This window comes from Ceratotherium simum, chromosome 6 (genome assembly GCF_057802395.1).
Source record: "Ceratotherium simum simum isolate JZ-2026a chromosome 6, ASM5780239v1, whole genome shotgun sequence".
Classification (NCBI taxonomy): Eukaryota; Metazoa; Chordata; class Mammalia; order Perissodactyla; family Rhinocerotidae; genus Ceratotherium; species Ceratotherium simum.
In genome coordinates this window covers 84696949-84724020 of record NC_141905.1, presented here as the reverse complement: position 1 = coordinate 84724020, position 27072 = coordinate 84696949, and the positions used below count along the sequence as shown (strand labels likewise).

At 45.0% G+C, this 27072-nt stretch overlaps 1 protein-coding gene across 3 annotated transcripts in view; it reads right to left on the bottom strand.

Annotated features, from left to right (window-relative positions):
• The window catches only part of DOCK1 (dedicator of cytokinesis 1), a 505015-nt gene that overhangs the window by 444196 nt on the left and 33747 nt on the right, over positions 1-27072 (bottom strand). For 2 of the 3 annotated variants that reach the window (XM_014794062.2, XM_014794063.2), the window contains exon 2: positions 6754-6837. In XM_014794062.2, the coding sequence (XP_014649548.1) occupies positions 6754-6837 (84 nt within the window). Of the gene's footprint in view, positions 1-23; positions 124-6753; positions 6838-27072 lie in introns of those variants that run through there. The other variant, XM_087432851.1, reaches the window with a different exon arrangement.

Genomic DNA, 27072 nt, shown 5'->3' with positions numbered 1-27072 from the left:
GGTTCATAGAGAGCATCTCACACCTGTACTTGAAGGGAGGCTAGCGACCTTCGCTGACGGAGCTCCAGGCCCTGCATCTCCATTTGCCACATGAGGCCTGGAAGCCATCAACTGAAGTTAAGACAGTCCCAAAAGGAGGAATTGTCCTTTTGACCACTTGTCCCTAAGTAGGCTCTTTGGACATGCATTTTCCTATCTCTCTCTCTGTGTGATCTGGATAGGGGTCATTGCCAAGGGCACATACCAGCATCCCCAGTTCATCAAGAGCAGATCCATAACAGAAAACCCATTGTGAGCTAACTTCCTCCCTCTTCAATTCAGAGAAGCTCTGCCCTGGAGCAGCCATGATCTCACAAAGTACTTCTGTGGCAAAGACCCGGCCCTCAACAGGAAGCACCCCTCAACAGGAAGCACCCAGCCCAAGAACTACCCCCTCGGGGTCTGGCCTAGCCTCAAAAGTTCCCACTCCCTCCATGTGGGACGGGAAAGAAAATAGTGAGAGCAGACGACAGACATGCTAGAACTGTCACCACGAATTAAATGCTCAACAAAAGAATCCATTCAATGATGGACCAGACCTGACCACACCTTTGGCATCTCCCCCCATGCTGAGGGTAGAAATTGTCCTGCAAATGCCCAGGGGTCCACGGCCAGTCACCAGCCTGCCAACAGCTCCACCAGGGCATGCCGTCAATGGTGTTTCCTTATCCCAAACACTCTGAAGTTGCTTTAGGCCACCTCACTCCAGGAAAGTAAATTAAAAGCTCAGACAAATTCCAACTCTGCCCCACAGGAGCAAAAGGACCCGGTCGGAGAATTACGGAGAACATTTGGAAAGCACAAGTTAGGTAAATTCCCAGAGAATAACCAAATGTTGGTTTTTTATACAGTATCAAAAAAATCAAACCTCAGAAACCAAAGATGTCTGAATTAGCTCAGAAATCGAAAATGGGCAAACACTGCAGCAACTGCAGCAATCTCTCTCAAAAAGTCATCATTTCGCCAACCAGAGGTGGGGGCATGATTACAGACCAGAAAGTGGTGGGGTTAAAATGAGCAAAATCCTTGAGGGATTATTAAACAGATGCTTTCTAAGCATGCAGGAAAGGAGATGACAGGGGCTAGGGGGCTAGGGGGGTGGGCACAAGGGGTGGAGGGATGCACTTATATGGAGACTGATAAACAAAAATGTACAACAAAAATTTCACAATAAAAAAAAGAAAGGGAGATGAGACCCCCTAGGAGCCTCGCAAAGGAATTTTTCTAAGACCTAGATATGACCAGTGAACCCACTTCACTTTCTTGACAAGGGGACTAAACAGATCGATTAGCGGCACCACAGATACAAAATGTCTAGATTTCAGCCGCACACTTGGAGGATAACCTCCTGATGGCCACATTGTCTACTTCAGTGGCTTCTGTATGCCAGCCCAGGATCAGTGCCCATTTAGGACAGTGTTCACAGACAGCGAAAGGGAGAAAGAGGGGAGGTCAATGTGCTAAATTATTCAAAAGGCCATATTTATTCAATTTAAAGGACTGCTCTCTATCCTGTTATTATATCCTTCCTGCATTTTCAGCACAAAGATGCCCTTTCTTTTCTGAAACTGACAAGGAATGAATGTCCTAGAATACGTAAGGAAATACCGCAAAGTGACCAAAAAAAGACAGAAACCAAGTAAAAAATGAGCGAAGGTTATAAACAGTGTATAAAAGAAGAAACCCAAAAGACTTACACATATATGAAGAGATGCTCAAACTTAATAATAATCAGAGAAATGAAAATTTATAAGACTTTATTACGGCACAATTATTAGAGTGGTAGAAATCCTAACGCTGCAGGATATGAGCAGCCCCTGGGCACTGTGGGTGGGACTGTAATTGAAGCAGCCGTCCCTTCTTATCCAAAGTATACATTCCCACACCCCTCGACCAGCAACTCCCCTCCTGGGAATGCAGCCCAAAGACATCCGCACACCCAGCCACAGCAGGACAGACACAAGAGACCCACGGCAGCACGACCTAAGGTGGCGGGCAGTGGAGGCAATGGGAGGGCAGTGAGTAATACATGTGGAGTGCAGTAGAGACATGGACTAAATATACAGAGACAACAGGAGAGCATCTTCAAATCTGCATTGAGCAAAAGAGTAAGAAACAGAATGAGAGCTCCAACCACATTTATATACATGAAAAATAGATGCACGCCAAACAGTACAAGAACACCGGCAAACAAAAAAATCCACTTCAAACACAGCAGGAGGGTTTTCTATGAGAAGAGGGAGGAGAAAAGGATGAGCTATGGGAATTAGAAGTAGGGAGTCTTTTATTTTATTTTACTTATGATAATAGATAGCCGTTTCTTTTTTAGTGCCCTTCCTAAGGAAAATGAAAACCTATGGTTTTCCTCCCCAAGATTTTGTGCATACATTATTCCTTCAACCAACTCAGCTCACAGACTATGTGCCAAAGACCACACTAGACAGAGCAAATACAGAAAGAGATTAGACCTGATTTTGGCCCTCCAAGAGCTCAGAAACTGGAAGACCCCCTAAGACAAGCAGGGGTCAAACCACAAGCCAGGTTTTAGCATGAAGGGAGAGGATGGCCCTGCAAAGGTTTCATGCAGGGGAGAGAGGGGATGTAAGAAAAGGATGACCTGGCTGCTCTGTGAGGGGTGGGCAAGAGAGGAGGAAGCTAGGAGCAGGAAAATTCGTGGCTAGTAGAATTAACGGGCTCATTAACTTCTCCCAGGAAGGGCTTGCTAGTGGCCTCCATGTTGTCAACCAACCTGCTCCAAACAACAGACACCCACCCAAGACACAGGCAAATGCGGGTAAGTCCCGAAACTCAGGGGGGGCACAGTCCAGCACAGGAGAATGGTGGCCAAGTCAGTGAGTGCCATGTAGTGTTCTCAGCAGAACAATGGGAGAACACACACTCAAGTCTAGGCGTGGTGCCAACTGGGGACAGTAGCAGGCAGAGCAAAGGAGGTAGGAGCAAGTCAGGAAGGAGTTTCTGCCAAGGGAGGTGTGCTTAGGTCGAGTCTTCAAGGATGGCTCATGGTTAGTGAGATGGAGGGACGAGTCAGGCCAGGCAGAGCGGCATGTGCAGAGCTGCATTCACTGTGCATCTGAGAAAGCACCAGCAGCAAGGCCAGGACACACAGAGGAAGAGGCTGGGGCTCAGGCTGGACAGGCCGGCTGACCTGCCCAATTCACCAATACTTGCGTAAAGAGGGACAGGACACTCACCTGTGTCAGGTGTATTATGTCCTGCTCTGAGTACTGAACAAGAGAACCAAAGGCCAGATTTGACCAAACCATGTCCTAATGGACAGCATCCACATGCACAAGGAGCTTTCTGGAGAAAGAACATGCAGCTGTTCCTGTGTGCATCATTTTGCAAACCCCACGAGGGCAGACCCAGCCCAGCAGATGGAGGTTCAGGGAGCAACGCAATCATTCTCAGGAAGATGATAAGCACAGCTACCATGCCCTTCCGCTGGGCAGGGGCCAGGGGGCCAGTCACCTGGGACAAGGTGTGAAGGATGCCTGCCGGGGAGAGGCTGGGCTGGAGGACTCACTGGTCTTCTATGAGAAGAGAGCCTTAGCAACATGACTAACTTTTCCAGTCTGTTATGAGTTAAGTTGTATCCTCCAAAATAGATGTTGAACTCCTAACTTCCTCTACTTGTGAATGTGACCTTATTTAGAAATAGAGTCTCTGCAGATGATCAAGTTAAGATGAGGTCATTAATCCAACATGAACCCTAATCCAATATGACTGGTGTCCTTACAAAAGGGGAAATAGACAGACACGCACAGGAGGAATGTGAAGACGAAGGCAGAAATCAGGGTATTGCATCTACAAGCTCAGGAACGGCAAAGATTGTCAGCAAACCACCAGGAGCCAGGGGAGACACGTGGAACAGCTTCTCCCTTTCAGCCCTCAGAAGGAACCAACCCTGCCAACACCTGGATCTCAGACTTGCAGCCTCCAGAACTGTGAGAGAATACATTTCTGTTATGTAACCCCCCTGTGTGTGGTACTTGTTACAGCAGGCCCAGGAAACTCACACACAGTCCTCATAAGACTTTCACTTGCCAGGTACTGGGAGCACAAAAAGGAATTAAGGTGCATTTTGGAAGAAAATATATCATTATCACTTTTAAATTTGAATATATTAAGTTCTAGTGCTGTGGCTTAATCACAAGACTAATTTCTTACTCTTTGTGCAATGCCTGCATTCCTAGTCTTTGGGCGATGCCTGCCATATCCCTCAGCTACAGCATCCAGCCCCTACAGATCCTCGTGGAAATGAGCAGGCAGCAGGTTCGCACATCCTTGGCCACTGAGAGTCACTTAATAAACATCTGTGATCCTGGCTCACTTCTCCTGTCTGGTTGGCCCTGGACCCATCTTAAAGGCAGGGGCATGCCCTCAATGACTCCTCAAAGCTCTTCCCACCTCCACAGGGATCTGTAAAGTTCCTTTTCTTTGTTCAATGCTCCACGCCTTCATGAGCCTAAGAGAGAGAAATTAACCATAACTTAAAGGTAAATTGGTTCTTTAAACCTTAATATAAAGAATGATCATCCAAAAATTATATTCTCTGGAACAATCCCAGCAATATCCCGAAAAGGATCACATAGAAAAAGAAAATTAAATTTGACAAACAGAAATAAATTTTCTTAGAGGAAAAGTGGGAAAGGGGAGAAGGAAAGAAAAAGAAAATGCCAAACTCTAATATAATCCATGAAATTTAAATAGAACAAGAGGAAAGAGTACAAAACAATTATTGCATTTGGATTTGATGATAATGAAGTCTTCAAGTTTCCCAAAGTCAAAACTACTTGCCCAAATGCATTGCTATGACCAGATTCTGATTAAAACCAAAAGATAGTTGTCAAAGAAAGGGAATCTGTTGTACGTTAAAGAGCCATTACAAAGACTGGAATACTTTAATCAGAATTTGGAAGATTGACTAGCCCAGAAACTAAATGCTCACCGAAGAATCCTTTATCATGATGCTGGCCAAAAAGTCAAATGCCTGCTATCAAATTTTTTTTAAGTTAAATGTATAACTAGGATCATTGACTCGCCTAAGGATTCCACTGTTTAAAAAAGAGTACATTCTTCTTATGAAGCCAAGGACAAGAAGCTACAGTCCCTATACACCCAGACTGCACAGGAAATTGTTATCTGTTCAGGGATGACGTCATTGCTCAGTGTTTATTAACCAGGATTTCAACTTCAACTGACCCGGGGCAAAAATAAAAAAGATGTATGAGCATTTTTCCCTTCAGATCAGAAAAGTGTCTGAGATGAGAGGTTTGATCTTTAGCCTCTACTTAATTTCTCTGTGTTTCCTCTCAGCCATTGGCAATATATACCGAGAGCAGATAAGGCAATCCAACTGTCAGCTGTAAAAACTGAAAACAAGCAGAAGGCGCCTATCACAACTACTCATTCACTTAAGGACCAGGTCTGTTTTTGCAGCATTACATCTGCTTCCAGGCATCCGCTACTAAAGCTGGGGTTTTTTTTGTTTTCCATAGGACATTTTTTAGGGTAAAAGGTGCAAATGGAATGGAATTCTAAGTCAGCCTGCATCAGATGGGGAAATAAGAGACATGAACATGGGTATTTCAACAGGTTTGTGCTTCTCACCAGCGCCTACGAGGAACACTGGAGCAAGCTGCAGCTTGCCTAGTGCACCGAAGCTCAGCGCAGCTTCACTCGTGTGCAAAGCAGATTCAAAGACTGAGTCTGAAGTTCGGTTTGTTGAGTATTATGGGATGTCTGCAATTTCCTCTCCCACCTCCACCTCCTACTTGGAAGAGTTGGGCTAAACCAGATCTAAAGGCAATTCTGCTGTTGAAATTATCAATTTTAATCAGTTCTTTTTATTCCTATGCTATATGGGAGTCACCCCTTCAAGCAGGAAATAAAGCCACCAACGCTGAAACACAATCGTAAGAGACTTCCAGATGTGAGGAGTCTAAAAATCAAGCCCATCATTGCTTCTCTTCTGTGCAACAACAACCACAGCATGAAACGAAAGATGGACCGTTCAAATAATCTGCAAAACACTAAATATGAAAACCAATTGTCTGAAAACCAAGGACACTGGAAAACCAGTGTCACCGACAGTATATTTATTGGATAATTATAACAACTGCTTCACTGGACCGTGTCCCACATAGCTGTGACAATCTCTGTTCACTCCTAAGAATATTGGGTCACAGGTAAAAAAAAAAAGAAAATGAGAAATGACAATTTTGGTTCCTCTGAGGATGTTGTTAACAAATCTAAGCGAAAGCAAAAAAAGTCTGACTATTCCCAGCAAACAACTCAAAACCATGAGCTAAACACTAAAATATCTTAAACGTATTTTTTAAATTTTCTTTTCAAATGGTCAGTTATTAACAGTTAAGATTTACATACATTTGCAAAAAAGGAACCAACGAGTTGTTTTTAAATAAAAATAACTATTTCAACAGAAAACTTTAGACATTAAAGACAGGAATTTTTAGTTTTAAGTTCATCTCAATAAAGCATTATTTAAATAACAGATAGCCTCACTACTGGGCTTCCCTGAAACGGCGCCCATCACGCAAGAAAATCGATCATAAGAGAAAGGACCGTGACTGCGCCTGCTTTCATAGTAGGGTAATGCTTTGCATGTCAGGCACTGAAAAAGCATGCTAACTGCCCAAAACGATAAGAAAAAAGACCAAAATGGATACGTACCTTCATATGTTTCTAAGATGTGCACAGTGTCTCCTATTTGTAGAGAAAGTTCATCTGCTCCCCTGGCATCATAGTTATAAAAAGCTGTTAAGAAGAAAAGTGGGTAAGAAGATGTTAGCAGAGGTAGAAGTGACTATGCTGGATTGTTTCTACTTGTTTTTTTAATATTGAAATACATTCAGTCTTTGCCTGGATCACCTTCTCTGATACCCACAAAAGCAGCCTTTTATTCCAAGAGATAAACATAAAGAGTCATCACTTTAAGTAGAAGAAATTCATAACTACTCATAACACCACACAACCATAAGTGATTTTTTTATTGTAGAAATATACATGATGCAAAATTTTGCCATTTTAACCATTTTTAAGCGTACAATTCAGTGGCATTAGTTACATTCACAATGTTGTGCTACTATGACCACTATCAATTTCCAAAATTTTTCATCACTCTGAACAGAAACCTCATACCCACTAAGCAACAACTCCCCATTCCTCCCTCCCCTAGCCCCTGATAACCTGTAATCTGCCTTCTGTCTCTATGAATTTGACTACTCTAGCTACTTCATATAAATGGAATCATACAATATTGTCCTTTTGTGTCTGTCTTCTTTCACTCAGCATGTTTCCAAAGGTTCATGCACGTTGTACCCTGTGTCAGAATTTTATTCTTTTTACGGCTGAATGATGTTTATAATAGGAAGAAAACTGAGGATATTAACAACATTTTAATTATCACTACATATACTATCTCATATTTCCATTAATAGATTTTTTCATCAGATGACTTTTTCCTAACTATAAATCAATTACATGTGGACTGAATATTCTTTGGAAACCAAAATGATTTAAAAAAATTATCATATAACCAATGTTGATATTAAGCCAAAAAGCTACATTACAATAAAACAGGCAAAAATATGTCCAACATTAAGAAGACATGCTCAAAACTGACAATAGTCAACAAATGTCTGAAATCTCAAATGTTTATCCTGCCATGAGCAGTTCCTACTCCTCCTAGATACACAATCTAAAAAAGTCATACCATTAAATTCAAACCACACTATTGCTCATGCATTATGAGATAAAGGCAGCTGTCACAGTGAAAACAGGATGTTAGAAAGTGCTTAAGACCCCAAAAATATTAAATTAGCTGGCTCTCACCCAGCTAAGGAAAAACACATAGTGATACATGATGTTCCTCCTTCCCAATGGATTCTACTTAAAAAGATGTCATACTCAATGTAAAACTCATCTTCAAACCCCTGATCAATTTCTCATCCATCCATCCTGAACACACTGCCATCCTTACTGTCTCCATCTCTAAAACTGATCATATCACGTGCAAACTCCTCTGGCAAGCATGGGGTTCCCTCCACCACCTGACCACCTCACCTGGCCTGCCTGCCTTCCGACCGCACACTCCTGGTCCCTGTCCCTGAAAGAAAGAAGTGGGCCCATCTCATACCTGTGTGTACCAACTTATCCTGCCCCCCGCCAATGAGGGCTTCCCGCCGGATGCCACTTCTTCCAGAAAGCCAGGTCCACGAATGTGTTTGCTCTTTCAATCCCCTTCTCCAAACATCTCCAGCATCTCAGCACACTTAATCCCTGTTGTCAGCTCCCTAACTGGGCTACCTCCAGCTGTAAAGGCAGTTAGATTTCCAGGCCCTGCAGCCCCCTGGTTTTCATGTTCAAGGTCTCTGGGCACAGACAAAATGGGCAAGGTAACACCTTGACCCCTGACGACCAGGGTGACCATCAGCAAATGACCCACCCTCTCCATCTTCAGCTTCCTCATCCGTAAAACAGATATTGATACCCACCTCATAGGATTGGGTATGCATTTTCTGTCTTAAAGAAAATAATGCCACTGACAGATTTGACAATTTGGTACAATGGGTGGCCCCCAGTGAACATTCTGTAAATTGTAAAGGTTTTTATTGTGGTTGGGGGGATTTTGTTTTTACTGCAATAAAGACTTCTATTGCTACCAAAATCCTTTTCAAAAAGCCAAGGCAAGCACATCGTCAAATGTTCACAAAAATTCTAAAACATCAAAAACCATATGTATGTAGAAAATTCCATTTTCACAGGTATTTTCCTATATTTTCACCAAAATTCATAAAATTTAAATGTCCTCAACTAACATAAATCGTTATTAGTAGATATTAAGTTTATTTAGCATTTTATGGTGAATCTTTAACAAGAAATAACTGCATTATGTGAAGGAAGCTCAGAGCATATGCTAGCCTTTCCCAGGTCAGTTAACCATACTCCTAAGCCTGTAGGAACCATAAATGCATTTATCACAGTTCTTAACAGCATCCCTGCCAGCATGCCTATTCTGTTATAGACGTGGAAAAAATAAACGCGTCAAAAATAATAAAAATAAAATAAAATGAACACATCCCCTATAAATACACTCAGACCCAAGTGAATTTGTAAGGCACACATGCAAAAACCTTTAAGTCATGCCCCTCCAACTCTGAAGGAGGCAGACAAAAGCAGTTGTGAAAATCTCATACGCGAATAAAGAAACTTTAAATTTAACTATGAAATGAGCCTTAAAGACCCATGATTTTAGATGAAGGAAAAAACGGCCTCCCAGGGTTCATGCACGTGGCCCCAAATGACAAGGCAGAGCTGGGACCACCACACTGGCTGCCCAGCTGCCAGCCCTTTGTTCTTTCAGTATCACTGCCTAAACAATCCCACATTTAAAGGCAAATTACAAGACTCAACCGTATAAGATTATTGGACAAGGGAGGGGGAGGGAGGGGGAAGTGTGGTAGACAGAATAATGCCTCCCAAAGATGTCTACATCCAAATCCTCAGAACCCGAGAGAATGTTACCTTACATGGCAAAGGGGGCCATCGCAGACATGATTAGGTTAAGGATCTTGAGATGGGGTGCTAATCCCGGATTATCCAGGGCCCCATGTTATCATCGGGGTCTAGATAAGATGGAGACAGGAGGATCAGAGTCAGAGAGGAGATGTGACGATGGAGGCAGAGGTCCAAGTGATGCAAGCAAGGGGCCACAAGCCGCGGAATGCAGGTGGCCTCTAGAAGCTGGAAAAGGCAAGGAAGTGGACGTTCCCCCAGAGCCTCTAGAAGGATGAGCCCTGCCCACACCTTGATTTTAGGACTTCTGACCTCCACAACTATAAGATTATAAATCTGTGTTGTTTTAAGCCCCTAAATTTGTGGTAATTTGTTCCAGCAGCAATAGGAAACATACACAGGAAGGTATGTGAAAAACAATGTGAAAGTGGTAGTTGTGGTTAATTCCTTTGCTGCTTCAGGCAGCTGGAGCAGCGGTCCCAACGGCAGACACCTGAATCTCACAAGTCCTGGCTGACGGTCTCCAACTCTCAGGCCACAGAAAAATGACAACAATGCAGTAAATTTTGCTCAAATAAACCCAAAAGTAGTCAATGTAAAAGATTATTTGACCTTTCAAAGCTGCCCCTTTTTTGTGGGGTGAGAGCAGAGACGAAAAAGAGAAAAAGCGTCTTCTCCTTTATGAAGGATGATGACAGATGGCATCCGGGTTTAAAAACGTCTCTACTTGACAGGAGCACAAAGATGGCAGGCTTTTTGCAAGTTGCCCCATTTGTCTTCTTTATTTTTCTGATCTATTCAGATCTGGGAACAAATGCACTAGAGAATATGGTCACCATGTATCCATTCACATCTTTGGGGAATGCGGCATTCACCTCCCTCTGGCTGGTGGGCTATACGCTTCACAGATTCCTGCTCCTCAAATCCATTCACCTTTTTTAATAGCCTCACTAGAGATGGGCATCACTGGGTATAAATGAATTTCTCAGTCCTGGACTGCAGAGTCCAATGTAGAAACTTGACACGTTGCTTGTACGAAAAGTGAAACAGGACAGGATGCAGAGATGAACCCAGCAGGAAAGTTCTTTCCCAGGATGTACTTTTTTTATTTTTCTGGAAGAGCCAGCAGCAGCCCACAGTGAGTAAGGATGTGGTTCTCTTTTCCCAAAATATAAAACTAATACTCTGTCTGTTCACATATACTTACATGCATCAGAGATACGAAAAGGCAGAGTTATCATCTCTGCTCAATCTCCCGATCCCCCTAAAACAGTTGCCCGGGATATAAGGAAAGAACTGGGGCTCAGAAATCACAGAGGAGAGCTTCCATTTGCACCAATATTATTAATAATACTGATGGTGATGACACTACGGATGAAGCTGCTGCTGTTGATGGTATAATATGGGGATACCACAGATGATGATGATGATGATGATGATGATGATGATGATGATGATAATGGTGATGGTGGTGGTGATGATGATGGTGATAATGCTGCTGATGCTGATGATGATATTAACTGACGTTTACTGAGTATATTCCATGGGTTAGGCAGGGGGCTAAGAGCTTCACAAGTTCCGACTAATTTAACCCTCACAACAGTCCTATGAGGTGGATATAGAATTTCTCCCATTTCCCTCATCAGGGTTTATAGCAGCCCACAGTCTGAGCATGTATGAGCAGCCAGAGGAGAGACTGTACAGGGCCAGAGGCCAGCCTGGATGAAAGGCCAGAGTACCAAAGTCCTGCACGGTTTCCTCCTCAACCCTCAGCCAGAGTCAGCTGCAGCCCTCTCTGGGCCTCAGAACACCCTCCTGATGGCTCTCCTGCAAATCACAATATCCAGAGTGGAGTTCCCTGACAGGCAAACATGCCTGGCATTCATAAAGGCCACCAATGTCTAAAACATCATGCTAATGGATTTCTCATTCCTTATACAGAAGAACCCAAGTTGGGGTAATCCAGAAACGCAAGGTTGGTTTAACATTCAAAAACCAATCCACGTAATTCACCACATTAACAGAGTAAAGCATAAAAAGTCATACGATCATCCAAATTGGTGCAGAAAAACATTGATGAAATGTAACTCCTATTGAGGGAAAAACAAGAAACCTACTTGACTACTCTGACATCACAGAAAAACACCGTTACAGTCCATCAACCATTTAACAGATGAAAACACAGAGCTCTACAGAGGAGTTGTGACTTGCTCAAGGTAGCACAGTGAGTTGATAGCAGCCCTGGGACCCTGTGTCCCTTCTAGACTGTTTCCACCACTCTATTCCACCTGGCCCAAGCCTTTACCAACTCACACTAAGACGGAAAATAATATTTTAGCTGGTCTCCTTGTATAAACTATCTTTTCTTCTCTCTTTCGCCAGAATTACTTTCTTGAAATCTTACTCCAAAACACTGCACCATTTCCCTTGGCTTTCTGAATAATGGCTAAATTCTCCAGCACAGCATTCAAACCCCTATGGGATCTGACATCAACTCACCTTTCCAATCTCATCTCCTCCCACTCACCCTCCTCCAGCTCCACCTCCCGCCACCCCCCGGCCTGCCACAGGCTGCTCCTGACACTGGGAATGCCCTTCCTTCCTCCACGTCTGCAGACCCCACTGTCTACAAGGCCTGCCTTTAATTTCACATCCTTCTACATATCCTTACTGAATTCTGACTTTTTCTCCCAACTAAAAAAAGGTACGCACATACCTGAATTAACTGCTTGCTCCCAAACTTTCCTATAAGCTCTGAGACATCCCACAGCCTTGTAGGATTGTTTATCTATATGTCTGTCTCTCCCTCCAGACCAAACTCCTTGGAAGAAGTAAATATTTATTAATCATTGGATTTCCCACAGTAGCTAACACCATGCCCTGCAGGCACTGAATAAAAATTCACTGAATTTAACCAGATCACAAAGTACTCCTTCTTGTGAAGTGTGCAATAGAGTGAAAGCAAAAACTGTATTATTTGTTCCTCTTCAAAATGATCTTGCACTCTACAGAAAGATCCAGGGGCCCAAGACTTATTCAATCAATAAGAAAGAGAGACACAATATTAGCTTTCCCGACTCTGCTTTGAGTGTCTTCCATCTAATGAGATAATCCACTATCAGCGCTCAGGTTCAAAGCCTCCTTAAAGCATCGAAGACCTGGGGTTTGACCACACATTACTTCTCGAAATCTGCTCAGCTCAGAGTTTCTTTCTCTATCCCACACTCTGTCGCCTTGAAACATGGCTTCAGGATTTCAAGTAGCAATTTAAAAGCTAATTAATTCTTTTAAAAAGTCAATTTGTGAAAATTAATTGCTCTGTTTGTGAGCTCATTCCCTTTGTCTTGCCTTCATTTGGAAAAAATGTTCAACAGTTCACATTTCAGAGCTGGGGAGAATGCAAACCATGCCCTTAAGGGAACCAGGACAAGCGCCCTGTCTGTGCCCTCTACAAGGCTACACTCTAAAGGGCTGTCCATCTACAGTCCTTGAGTCTCACACGTCCTACCTATGTTTACCTGGTCCATGCCAAAAACACACACTCAGTATTTCCCAAGCCTCTGTAGGGCTCCTGCTCTGGTCCAGCACTGAGCTGGTGCTGGTGATGGAGAAATAAGCTGAGGATGCTGCAGCCTCAGCCAGTAAAGTCACCCCACAGCATGGTCTCTAAGGAACAACCCTTTCATACGCTGGACCCATTCAGGAAATAAAGTGTAGAAAGAATCAGAACATTATATACATCCTTTGGATTTGACTCTGGGCAGAGACCAGCTCCCCACCTCGACCCTGTATCAGAGCTGGGGACAGGGTTTCCTAAATTCTATCATCAAAAAGAGACTGGGGGCCGGCCCCGTGGCTTAGCGGTTAAGTGCGCGCGCTCCACTAATGGTGGCCCAGGTTCGGATCCCGGGCGCGCACCGATGCACCGCTTCTCCGGCCATGCTGAGGCCGCGTCCCACACACAGCAACTAGAAGGATGTGCAACTATGACATACAACTATCTACTGGGGCTTTGGGGGGAAAAAGAAAATGGAGGAGGATGGGCAATAGATGTTAGCTCAGAGCCGGTCTTCCTCAGCAAAAAGAGGAGGATTAGCATGGATGTCAGCTCAGGGCTGATCTTCCTCACAGAAAAAAAAGACTGGCACCCACACAATTACCAGCTTCTATGACCTGTAGCCCAGTCCTTCCACCTCTCTGATCTGGGGAGCAGACGACTCAGGCAAGGTTAGAGCTTCCTCGATCCCTGAGCCTACTGAATCAGACGCTGCTTCTGCCATCGGAGGGTTACTTCTGCCAAGCAACTCAGAGTCCCTGGCACAAAGCAGGACTTCCAAAGTGGAGGGGAGTGGAGGGGAGAAGGAAGATTCTTAGAGCCTGGTTCTAAAGCTGCTACTATAAGTGTTGTCTCTACTATTTATAAAGGTACAACGAATACAAAGAATAAAATACTTAGGAATAACTTAACCAAGGAGACAAAAGACTTACACACCGAAAACTACAAAATATTGCTTTAAGAACTTAAAAGGGGCCGGCTCCGTGGCTTAGCGGTTAAGTGCGTGCGCTCTGATGCTGGCGGCCCGGGTTCGGATCCCGGGAGCGCCCCGAGGCACCACTTCTCCGTCCAACGCGAGGCCGAGTCCCACGTACAGCAACTAGAAGGATGTGAACCTATGACATACAACTATCTACTGGGGCTTTGGGGGGAAAAAACTGAATAAATAAAATCTTAAAAAAAAAAAAAAAGAACTTAAAAGACACAAATAAATGGCCTCATGCTTCCTGATTTCAACACTTACTATAAAGCTACAGTAATCAAACCAATGTGGTATATACAGACATACAGATCAACGGAAGAGAATAGAGAGCCCAGACATAAACTCGCACATATACACTGAAATTATTTTGACAAGAGTGCTAAGACTATTCAATAGGGAAAGGACAGTCTTTTCAACAAATGATGTTGGGAAAAGTGGGTATCTACAGGCAAAAAAATGAAGTTAGGCCCTCATATCATTCATAGAAATTAACTCAAAATAGATGAAAGACCTAAACATAAAAACTAAAAGTATAAAACTCTTAGAAGAAAACAATGTCATGACATTAGATTTAGCGATGATTTCTTGGATACGACACCAAAAGCGTAGGCAACAAAAGAAAAATTAGATGTTAGACTTCATCAAAATTAAAAACTTTTGTGCATCAAAGGGAACTATCAATAGAGTGAAAAGGCAACCCACGGAATGGGAAAAAATATTTGCAAATCATATATCTGATGAGGAATTGATAACCAAAATATATCAGGAGTTCCTACAATTCAACAACAAAAAACAAACAATGCAGGGCCAGTCCAGTGGCGCAAGCGGTTAAGTGCTCACGCTCCACTGCGGCGGCCCAGGGTTCACCAGTTCGGATCCTGGGCGTGCACCGATGCATCAGTTGTCAAGCCATACTGTGGCGGCATCCCATATAAAGTGGAGGAAGATGGCCATGGATGTTAGCCCTGGGCCAGTCTTCCTCAGCAAAAAGAGGAGGATTGGCAGATGTTAACTCAGGGCCTAGCTTCCTCACGAAAAAAAAAAATGCAATTAAAAATGGGCAAAGGATTTGAATAAAATTTCTCCAAAGAAGATATACAAATGGCCAATAAGCACATGAAAAGATGCTCAACATCACTAGTCAAATCAAAAACCAGAATGAGATATCACTTCACGCTTACTAGGATGGATATTATTTAAAAAAAAGAAAATAATAAGTGTTGCCAAACATGGAGAAATTGGAAACCTTGTACATCGCTGGTGGGAATATAAAATGGTACAGCCACTGTGGAAAACAATTTAGCTGTTCCTCAAAAAATTAAACTTAGGGGATGGCCCAGTGGCATAGTGGTTAAGTTCACAAGCTCCGCTTCAGCAGGCCAGGGTTCGCAGGTTCGGATCCCGGGTACAGACCTACACACTGCTCATCAAGCCATGCTGTGGTGGCATCCCACATACAAAATAGAGGAAGACTGGCATGGGTGTTAGCTCAGGGACAATCTTCCTCAAGCAAAAAGAGGAGGATTGGCAACAGATGTTAGCTCAGGGCCAATGTTCCTCACAAAAAACAAAAAAAAATTAAGCTTAGAATTACCATATGATCCAGCAATTATACTTCTGGGTATATAGCCAAAAAAACTGAAAGCAGGGACTTGGACAGATATTTGTAGACGCATGTTGAAAGCAACATTATCCACAGTAGCTAAAAAGTGGAAGCAACCCAAGTGTCCACTGATGGATGAATGGATAAGCAAATGTGGTATATACATACAATGGAATATTATTCAGCCTTCAAAAGGAAGGAAATGCTGACACATGCTATCTTGAAGACATTATGCTAGGTGAAATAAGCCAGACACAAAAGGTCAGATATTGTATAACTCCACTTATATGAGGTACCTAGAGAAGTCAAATTCATAGAGACAGAAAGTAGAATGGTGGTTGCCAAGAGCTGGGGGAGAGGAAGAGGCGCATTAGTGTTTAATTGGCGGAGAATTTCAGTTGGGGTAGATGGAAAGTTCTGGAAAAGGATGGTGGTAGCGGTTGCACAACAATGTGAATGTGCTTAATGCCACAGAACTATATACCAATAATGGTTAAAATGGTAACTTATGTTATGTCTATTTTACCCTAATAATAAAAAAAAAAGATGCAATGAGTAACAGGAAAGACTGCTAGGGAAAGTGAGGCAAGTTCCTAGTGGATTTAGCATCTCCCCTTACTGTGAGCTGAGAAACATTCAATGGCTCCACATACAAATGTCCAGTGGATGCAGCAGCTTCCCTTACCTGGTTTAACACATCAGGTTCAAACTAGGAGAAGCAAGAGGAAACTAGGGGAGATGGGCTCAAGGTCAAAGAGCACCTCCAGGTGCATTTGCGCGCGCGCGTGTGTGTTTGTGCACGTGTGTCTGATAGAACAGCCATGTTTCTAAAAAGGATACCACTTTCAAAGTCACAAAAGTTACTTTTTTGGGGTTCATATCTTTCTTAGGAATAGAGAGATTGCTTCTCTGCCAATAAAATCCCCTGCGACAGGATTTCATGCAATGTTTGGACACTAGAATCAAGGAATTCATCTAAATAATTTAAAAAATGGAGCAGAGGCATAATAAGATGAAAGAACGGTTATGTGCTATTCAATATTTCTTTTTGCCTTTTGGATGGAAACAGGTAGGAGGGATGGTGAAGATAAGAGAGTGAAAAGAAATGTATAAAAGAGTCTTTTATCAAATTCTAATTGAACTGAGAGACACAATTCAAAGATATTTTAATATCTTTATTCAGAATAAAATATCACTGTATGCCTTATCCACAACTATCTTATTTCTATCTAGCCCAAAAGGTCGCAGCACCCAAAACAGACAGGTTTCTTAGGAAATATACTGGGTCGTGGATGGTGGTGCTTTATTGCTTTTCCATGACAGGAAAAATAAGATTCCACTTTTCAAAACTTCTGTCTTTCATAAAGTCAGTGCTAGGATACAAAACCATTGACCTCATTACTGAGAGTCTTTGCAAATCCACCCACAAATAAGAAAAGACTTAGCTGACCTGAAAATTATCTCTTTTTGCATTTAATTTTGCTCAGCAGCAAAGAGGTGTAGAGACAAGATAGAGAAAAAGATTTAATCTCTTTAATCATCCTTTTTCAAGGCAAAAAGGTTATTGCAACTTAGGAAAATATATGCTAGTGAAATAGCCAGGCAGTTACCCCCCAGGCAGTGGGGACTTTACAATGACCTCACTCCACAGGTCCGATGACCCAGGCAAACCCTGCCAGGGGCCGGCCCCAGTGGCTTCCTGCTGATCGGCACTGCAGACCAGCCGGCCATGGGGGACATCAGCCCAGCAGACTCCACAACCAGGGCTGCTTCCAGGGAGAGCCCCGATGGGGACCGCGGGCAGCCAGGATCTCTCCAGCGCTGGATTTGACACAGATCTTATTTTCTCTGCTATAAACCTGACCAGGGCTCGCACTTCCCCCACACCAGTCCAACAGGTTCTACCTAAAGGGCACAGTAAAAACACAAGCAGGCCTGGGGACTTCAAGGGGCAGAGGCAAGCCAGTTCCCCACCACTGGGGACACACCATGGAAAAAACGAGAGTAGAAAAATTAGGCTTGGGCGCCGGCCGGATGGCGCAGAGCTCTGCTGCGGCAGCCCGTGGGTCGAAGCTTCGGATCCCAGGCGCACACGGCCGCACCACGTATCAAGCCATGCTGCAGCAGCATCCCATATAAAGTAGAGGAAGATGGGCACGGATGTTAGCCCAGGGCCAATCTTCCTCAGCAAAAAAGAAGAGGAGAATTAGCAACAGATGTTAGCTCAGGGCCAAGCTTCCTCACACACACACACAAAAAAAACAGAAAAATTAGCCATAGATCTATTTATTTGTGATACCAAATCATAAAGGTCTCTTTGTCACATCCCCCAATTCCTCTTACTGGGCTTCAGCTAAAAGTCACTAGTGTCATGTGGCATACAATCCAGTGTACTAACACCTGGTGCCCAAATTACTCCAGCCTTCTAGAGAAAACCTACCTAACTCTTTCTAACAGGGCCCTGAACCTCCATCATCATCTCTATCCTCTCCATCCCCCCCTCTTGTAAGTCAAGACATCTTCATCATCTCATGATCACGTTCTTCGGAAATGTAGGAAAAGGCGCTGTGCCAAATGCCAAAAACAAAGCTGCTCCTGTGGTCCCCACGAACTGCTACTGCTCCTTCAACCTGCTCCTCTGAAGCCCCAACAAAACCTAAGGGTTTAAAACCACTGGGTAAAAGAAGCAGTATTCCTGGGTATTACGTGAAGACAGTGCTATCCAGTATCTCTAAATATAGAAAAAATTTAATGCAATGAACCAAATAACAAATGAGAATATATACCTATATAAATACACTCACCTACATCTGTAAATACACACTCACATCCATATATATTTTTAATGGATATAATAAAATGCACAATCTAAGGTAATCAGTTCGATGAGTTTTGCATAATTCTATATCCCATGTAAACCCAAAATAAGATGTCCAGAAAGTATCTCATGCCCTTCTCTAGGCAATTTTCCTCCCACAACACCATTTAATAATTCATATCACCATAGATGAATTCTGTCAATTCTTAGATTTAATGGAATCCAAGAATTACAGATGAATTTGGTCAATTCTGGGATATAAATGCAATTATATTATATGTACTTCTTTATATCTGCCCTCTTTTGCTCAACATTTTGGGATACATGCACGGTGTATATCAGTAGTTTGTTCTTTTTATTGTTGAATAGCATTCCACTGTATCAACATATCACAGTGTGTCTACGTGTTTTCCTACTGATGGACATTTATTTGGGTTATTTATTTCCCATTCGGGGCTATTATAAATAAAGCTGCAATGAGCCTTCTCTTGTGAATCTTTTTGTGAGCATGTTTTCAGCCAATGGGAATTTCAGCCTTGATTAGAGATGCCTGCACTTTCTGAAAAGTTGCGCATGGCAAGAGCGTCCGGCACCCCCGAGCAGCCAGCAGGCGCCGAGGGCGGGCACCCCCTTCAGCGCTGCAACTCCGCGAGGACTCAGCAAGAAGGAAACATTTGGTTTCTTTGTAGTTTATTGAAATTTCTCCTCCTTAGTGTTACATTATTTAGCTTTGATAAAAAATAAAATTGAAAATTAAAAATCAATCAAGCCCTCTTTGAGGAAAACAATAAAGCCGAGTGCAGGCACGGGGGTGTTCACGAAGCAGCCTCGGCAGAGACCGAGACCGCTGGAGGGGGGCCCTCCCTGCAGCCCGCGGTTTCCAGGCACGTGCTCCGGGCAGCGCCGGCATCCCTCCCGCGGAGGGGCGGTTCAGGTTACAAAGCACTTTGCCTCCTCACGCTGTGCTCTGACCTCAGCCTCCCACACAGCACAGCCAGTCGCACTATTGCCCATTTCGCAGATGAGGAGATAGCAAGACAGACGTACCTGTGTGATGAACCTGAGAAGTAAATGGGCCCCTCCACACCTCCTGACCCAGCCCCAGGGCACCTCATCCCCACTGCGCTGTCGCACAGTCCCATTTTCAACGCTGGCTGGCCCCTCGGTGCATCAGGTCACACTCTCTTGACCTCCACACATCAGCCCAGCCATTCCCTCTGAGCAGGGCACTCAGGCTCTGGAGTGGAAACAGGGCTCAACTCCAAACCCCAGCTCTGTGCCCCTGGGCAAGTAACACAAGCTCTGTGAGGCTCAGTTTCTCCCTCTGTGAAATGGGAGTGATGATAGTGAAGCTAGCCCCCACCATGTGCACAATAAATGTCAGCTTAAATTTAAAAAGCATTCAAGCGTAAAGTGAAGATCTGCTTTCCTCTGGCAGCAGGGCATGCAGAGAGCAAAACAAGCGATATCTTGGCATCTTCCCAACAGGCATCTGTGCTGTGCCCTCCTCCCTGCTCCCGCCCTCCTCTCCTGAGCCCCTCTCTCCTCTCACTCACTGAGCTGGACCACGACAGGGTACATTCATTTCTGCAAGAACAAACAGAGGGGAGATACTGGTAGCCTGTGGGGCCTCAGCCAGAGAACGACTGGAAGCTGCTCTCAGAGCCCAAAGGTCACGACCAGCGCACGCTCCCTCTCCCAGGGCAGTCCCAGCCTTCCAGCGAGCCCCACCAAGGGCTGTGCTCCGGAAGGGAGACGCCAGCTCAGATGTGTTTACGCACTCCGGATGCTAACTGCTAATGAGCAATCCCGGAGCCAGGGCGCACAGACACAGCCCTCTTGTTCCCAGAGAGGAGAAGCCACACTGGGCAGTCGCAGCTTAGGCCTGGCCCAGATGCACTGTGTGGGGAGAAGGGACATTTCCACACTTGAAGGGGCAGCCGGGAAACGGGAGGAGAGCCCATCCCAACACAGCCTTGAAGGAGGGGGCCAAGGTCCTGACTTGCCCAGACCTGGGCCACCTGCCTCTTGTGTCTATTTTCTGAGGTGTGTAGACAAGTCTGACCCAAAGTCCTTCCCCCAGCACTCCTGTCGGAGCCATCGAGTGTGCGGTGTCAGTTCCCAGAGGACACAAGACAAATCTTTCTTTAGTTAATCGCTTGATAAATTTGCCTTCCATGGACAGTGCATAAAGACAGGAGAAGGCAGCGCATGTTAATTGAGAGGGGTGTCTGCAGGTGGGCTGCCCTTCACAGCAGGCCACGGGATCTGCGCACGAACATTGCGTAACATGGACACCCAGGCATGAATACACATCCAAGACGAGGCATTAAACAAACAAGCAGACGCTGTAAGGGTCTCGCCCTCCCGGCCTGTTCACTGTTCAAAATGCTGCTCTGTCCAGACCCAGGCCTGCCGGGAACCGTCTTTAGGCCCGGACAGCACAAGCCCCTGTCTTCCCCATCAGTTTGCTAAACCCACGCCTGGCCAGACCTTTATGCTCTTGAACATGGCTGGGTGTCCACAGAACACCCAGGGAGTCCAAGGCAGCGTCCACTCCCAGGTAGCCTGGTTTCATAATTTTCAAGGCCCAATGCAAATAAGAGTGCAAAGTCCCTCGTTCAAAAATTATTAAAAATTTCAAGACAATTACGATGGCTATTATTAAAAAATGCAGAAAATAACAAGTGTTGGTAAGGATGTGGCGAAACGGGACCACTTATACACTGCTGGTGGGAATGTAAAATGGTGCAGCTGCTGTGGAAAACAGTTTGGTGGTTCCTCAAAAAATTAAATATATAATTAATACATGACCCAGAAATTCCACTTCTGGGCATAGACCCAAAAGAACTGAAAACAGGAACTCAAACAGATATTTGTACAGCCATGTTCACAGCAGCATTATTCACAACAGCCAAAAGATGAAAACAACCCAAGCATCCATCAACAGATGAAGAGATAGACAAAAAACTGTATATACATACAATCGCATATTATTCAGCCTTAAAAAGGAAGGAAATTCTGACACGTGCTCATGAATAATGAACCTGAGGACATTATCCTAAGTGAAACAAGCCAGTCTCAAAGGACAAATATTGTATGATCCCACTTGTATGAAGTACCTAGAGTAGGGAAATGCATAGGGAAAGAAAGCAGAATGGCAGCTTCCAGGGGCTGGGAGAGGGGGGAACAGGGAGTTAGCGTTTAATGGGGACAGAGTTTTAGTTTTGCAAGATGAAAAGCTTCTGAAGATGAATGGTGGTGATGGTTGCATAACAATATAAATGTACTTAATGCCACTGAACTGTACACCTAAAAATGGCTAAAATGGTAAATGTTATGTTATGCACATTTTACCATTATAAGAAAAAAAGAAAAAGAAGTGCAGAGTCCTACGTGACTGCACAGGTCACAGGCCTGTGAATCCAGCTCTGGCTCCCAAGAAGGTTTCTCTTTCCAGGATGCAGCCACCCCATTTTGCAAGGGCAGTGCCTCTCGAGCGAGCTACTGAGAGCCTGACGAGCTATGTTATATTTTAGTAGTCATTTCAATTGACTATAAAAATACAGCATCACATAATAAAATTGCTTTTGCACCGTGGTAGAAATACTTAGCAAGAGATGAGAAATACTTAGCAAGAGGCTATAAAAACGAATTTGCTTGCTTATAGAGTTGCTGCTGAACAGGACAAAAGCAGAAGGGGATAAAGGGAAGGCAGGAAAGAATCCAACCCAGCAGATGCAGCAACTGTGTGTCCACCATGATACTCTACAGACCGGAGCCACTCAGGATTTTTTTAATGCACTGAGCAAAAAACTGAACATCCCTCTGCTATTTCTGTTTCATTTTTTAACTTTTAAAGCTCCATCAGATTTGACATCAGAAAACACTCATTTCCCTACAATTCCCTATTGTTCCATCTGACTCGCCCATAGTGTGCTCTAGCTAATACCGCAGCTGACCACTGAGACGCCACAACATCCCCCGACTCCAAAACATGTAGAAAAATATTTCCTCCACCAAAAACAGTAAGAAAAATCCCAACCACAAATGAAGGATATCCTACTCACACTGTTCCCATGAGGCCCTTGCCCTAAAAGCATTCAGAGAAAAAGATGGAGGGTTCACTGTCACCATCACCACCACAACCACCATCATCACTACCAGCAACAACACAACCATCACCACCACTATCACACCACCACCACCATCACCAACATCACCACCAATACCAACATCACCATCACCACCACCACCACCATCATCACCACCAACAACAACAAAACCACCACCACCATCATCAACATCACCACCATCACCACCAACAACAAAACCATCACCACCACCACCACCACCATCACCAACAACAACAACAAAACCACCACCACCACCACCATCATCAACATCGCCACCATCACCACCAACAACAAAACCATCACCACCACCACTACCATCATCATCACCAACATCACCAACAACAACAACAAAACCGTCACCACCACCACCACCACCATCATCACCACCAGCATCACCAACATCACTACCAACAATGACAACAAAACCATCACCACCACCACCACCACCATCATCATGGTAACAACCATAGCTAACTTTCATTCTGCACTTAACTAAGACCAGACAGTCCACTTAAGATTTCATGCGTTTCCTAATTTCATCCAAGATGAGCCCAACAATGTGGGTGCTAACAGCACCCCCATTTCTGCACATAAAGCTCTGAGCAAAAAACAGGAGGAGAGTGTGCTGCCCGCCTGGCCTCGGGCATCATGTGACCTCTGGCTGGGAGAGCAGCCCGCCCGGCTGTTGTGCGCCTCACAAACAAAGAGCAACTGTGCTTGGGCTTCACAACCCAGGGCTGCAGAGCGCCTCCTCCATGACCAGCTCCCCTTCGCTTCACAGGGGCCATGGCCATCGTGGACAGTGCCAAGGGCCCCGTATCCCTCACTCCAGAAAGCCCTTGAGACATAATGAAATCACAATGCCATTAATCCCACGAACGGAACCCCAGTCTAGAGGAGAAATGGCCTTTCCACATCATATCTGGCTAAGCTTACACTAGACCCTCTAAGACCATCAGCCAGTCCAGTCCAGCAAAGGAGGAACATTCACCACCCAGGATCCTACGTGAGTCCCAAGGGGTAGGTGGAGACCAACGAGACAAGATTGCTACACAAGAGAACTCACAATCTCCAACAACCTCCCTCAGGCCCAAAATGGAGCCACTGACTGATAGAGATAAGCTGCAATAGAACTCTAATTGGAAGCCAGGTCTCCAAATGACACAACCACTAAAAACCGTAATGAGAGCTATCAAACCTTGACCATGGAACAGCCACTGTTGCACACTTTTCGAGGATTATCTAATATAATTATCACAAAACTTTACAAGGCAGGTATTACTATTATCATTCCCATTTCACAGGTAAAGAAACTGAGACTTAGAGATGTTAAGCTGCCTGCTCAAAGTCACAGGTCTAGAAGGTGGGGAACATTGGGTTTTGGAGCCAGGTGTCTGACTCGGGCACATGCGTTGCTACGAAAACACCCTGGCCCACATTCGAAGGAGCGCCGCCCCCACACCGACAGCTGGACACGGCTCTTCTCCCTGGCTACTCTCCCTCTGGCGCTCCCTGAATAGCTCTCATAAAACCAGGCGGAAAGATGTCAAAACAAAACTCACACAAAATATCATCTAATATCACACAAGGACTGTCACAAGCAAACCTTGTCACCAAGTCCTTTTTAGGTGAAATATTCTCTAGTAATACTTTCCCCTCCAGATCCTTCCTGCATCAGTCAAACTCCTACATTTTCCTATCTAACATGAATTTATAGTTATTGCACGAAAAGGACATTCAACACCCCATACTCTCAAAGCATGATCACACAGAGAGATCCATCCATGTCCCAGCTCTGCCCTGCTCCTGAAATAAACAGGGGAGCTACTGATGGATGTCCTAGGGAGATAAGGGGTTTGCAGGGACAAATCCCATCATAGGAACCACCCTCATCCACCTACCCACTCAGGACCGCCATATGCAGTTGGTAGGTTGTTGACTGTACAAAGGCTCAGGGCTGAAGGGACAGGCAGGAGTTGAAATCCAACCCACCTGCTGTTTGCCAAGCAGTACGTCTATCCCAAGGGGGCACCTTTCTGTAATTCACAAAAGCACTATGTGGCTTAGGAGCCGTCCTGAAGCTCCCACCTCCCAGCCCAGAGACAGGGCTACATGAGAGTAGGAGCGGGGGGCTGCTAACCCCAGACCCCTAGTGCCCAGCACACAGTGCACATGCAACCTCCATCTTTAGGACTCAATTGGGACGGGTCAGCAAACAAGTGCCGAGAGGGACCCAGGGTGCCAGCAGGGAGCAAAGGGTGGGGCCCCGAGGGAGGAAAGCCCTCCCTCCGGTGAGGACCTGCACCACCACCCAGCAAGAGTGGATGGGGTCCGGAAGGGTGCCCAGAGTCCCAGGGGCAAAGGTGAAAGGGAAGTTATAAAGGGGAACAGGTTCTAGGGGAGGAGGGTGTGTGTGGGGAGGTAGCCTGGGTGAGAGGTACGGGATTCTGAAGGCCTGACTTGCTGGGGAGCACTTGGGCTCCAGCACTGCCTCGGCCCACCCTGAGGACCAGGTGAGGTGACCCAAGCCACGCCAGTACACACCTCTCACCTCAGGAGGGGCGACGGGGCCAAGGCTCCCTTGTGTGGGAGAGGATGGAGAATCAAGCCCAAAGGACGATAGGAGCTCAGATACACGACCAGGAATGGGAAGTCTGGGCTTAATCGTAGCTGAATAGCTGGACACACAAATCACGGGTTTCTCAGGAGGCTAAGACTCCTGGGAATCAGGGCTCCTGGTCCAGTGTGCTGGCCTCAGACCCCACCCTGGAATCCTTCCGTGCCACCTCGGGCACCGGAGGGCAGAGCAGCATCCCTGACTCCCCTGCAAGGAGGAAAGGTTGAGCCCATTTATACATATATAGTTTTATATATATAGTTATAGTTACATAGTTTTCTATATAGTAGTTTCAGTACTAAATATATATATTTTAGTTTTTCAGCTAGGGAAGGTTGGTGATCCTAATCTTTCTAAAGGAGCAGTGCTACCCTAGATAAACAGACTTAGAATCTTCCACCTTGTTTCAGAGTTTTAATCACTCCAAGGAAGGCAGCACATCTGTGGCAAACTATTTTCCACTCAAATCCTGAGTTAATGCTGCATATGCTTTAGTCTCTTCTCCCCTTTCAGTATCATGAGAACCTTACAGTCGATGTTGGCCATCTTTCTTGGCATTTACACTTTTAGATAGACGCACCTTTAAGTAACATGTGGGGCAGGGTTGTAAATGTTTTGTCTAAGGTTCTATTGTCACCTTTTGCGCATTTATCACTCTGCTAAATCTAACTTGTGCAAGTCACCCACGTGAAAAATGTATATTTTTCAACACTTGTAAATAAAAATAACCTAAAAAATATATATCACTATAATTTTTTTTTTTAAGATTTTATTTATTTTTTTTCCCTCCAAAGCCCCAGTAGATAGTTGTATGTCATAGCTGCACATCCTTCTAATTGCTGTATGTGGGACGCGGCCTCAGCATGTCAGGAGAAGCAGCGCTTCAGTGCGCGCCTGGGATCTGAACCCGGGCCGCCAGCAGCGGAGCGCGAGCACTTAACCGCTAAACCACGGGGCCGGCCCATATCACTACAATTTTTAAAAATTAATAATGTACCAAAAACCCTTGAATTGCACACTTCAAGTGGGTGTATTGCACGGTATGTGAATAATATCTCAATAAAGCTGTTTTAAAAAACCAGAGTATGGGGGCCAGCCCGGTGGCGTAAGCAGTTAAGCGCGCGCACTCCGCTGCGGTGGCCCGGGGTTCACCGGTTCGGATCCGGGGCGTGCACCGACACACTGCTTGTCAGGCCATGCTGTGGTGGCGTCCCATATAAGATAGAGGAAGATGGGCATGGATGTTAGCCCAGGGCCAGTCTCCCTCAGCAAAAAGAGGAAGATTGGCAGATGTTAGCTCAGGGTGGATCTTCCTCACAAAAAAAAAAACAGAGTATGTAACCGGTGGCCCGTCCAGCAGGCGTCCCAGCCCATCAGGTAAACTCTACTGACAAGGAACGTCACGACAGCATCCGAGACCCCAACGCTGACACTCCATGAAGTGTAGAGGCCGTCAAGAGACGCATCACGGTCACGTGCTGATGACCTCGTCGTGTAGGCCACAGCGACACGGGGCTGCCTGCGTCAGCAAACCACCAGAAGCTTCCAAGAAACTGCCTCTCAACTGCCAACAGAAAACAAGCTACCAGCCGCGGAGCCCCGTCTGCATCCCGGAGGACTCAGTGCACACGTGCCTCCCGGGACTGGAGAAGGACACCAAGAGCAGAAGACCTGGCGCACGGCTTAGCCAGTCCAGATTTAAAGTCAGCGAGTTTCACTCGCTACATTCATTTTCCTAGAAAACCCGTACAAATTATCTTCAT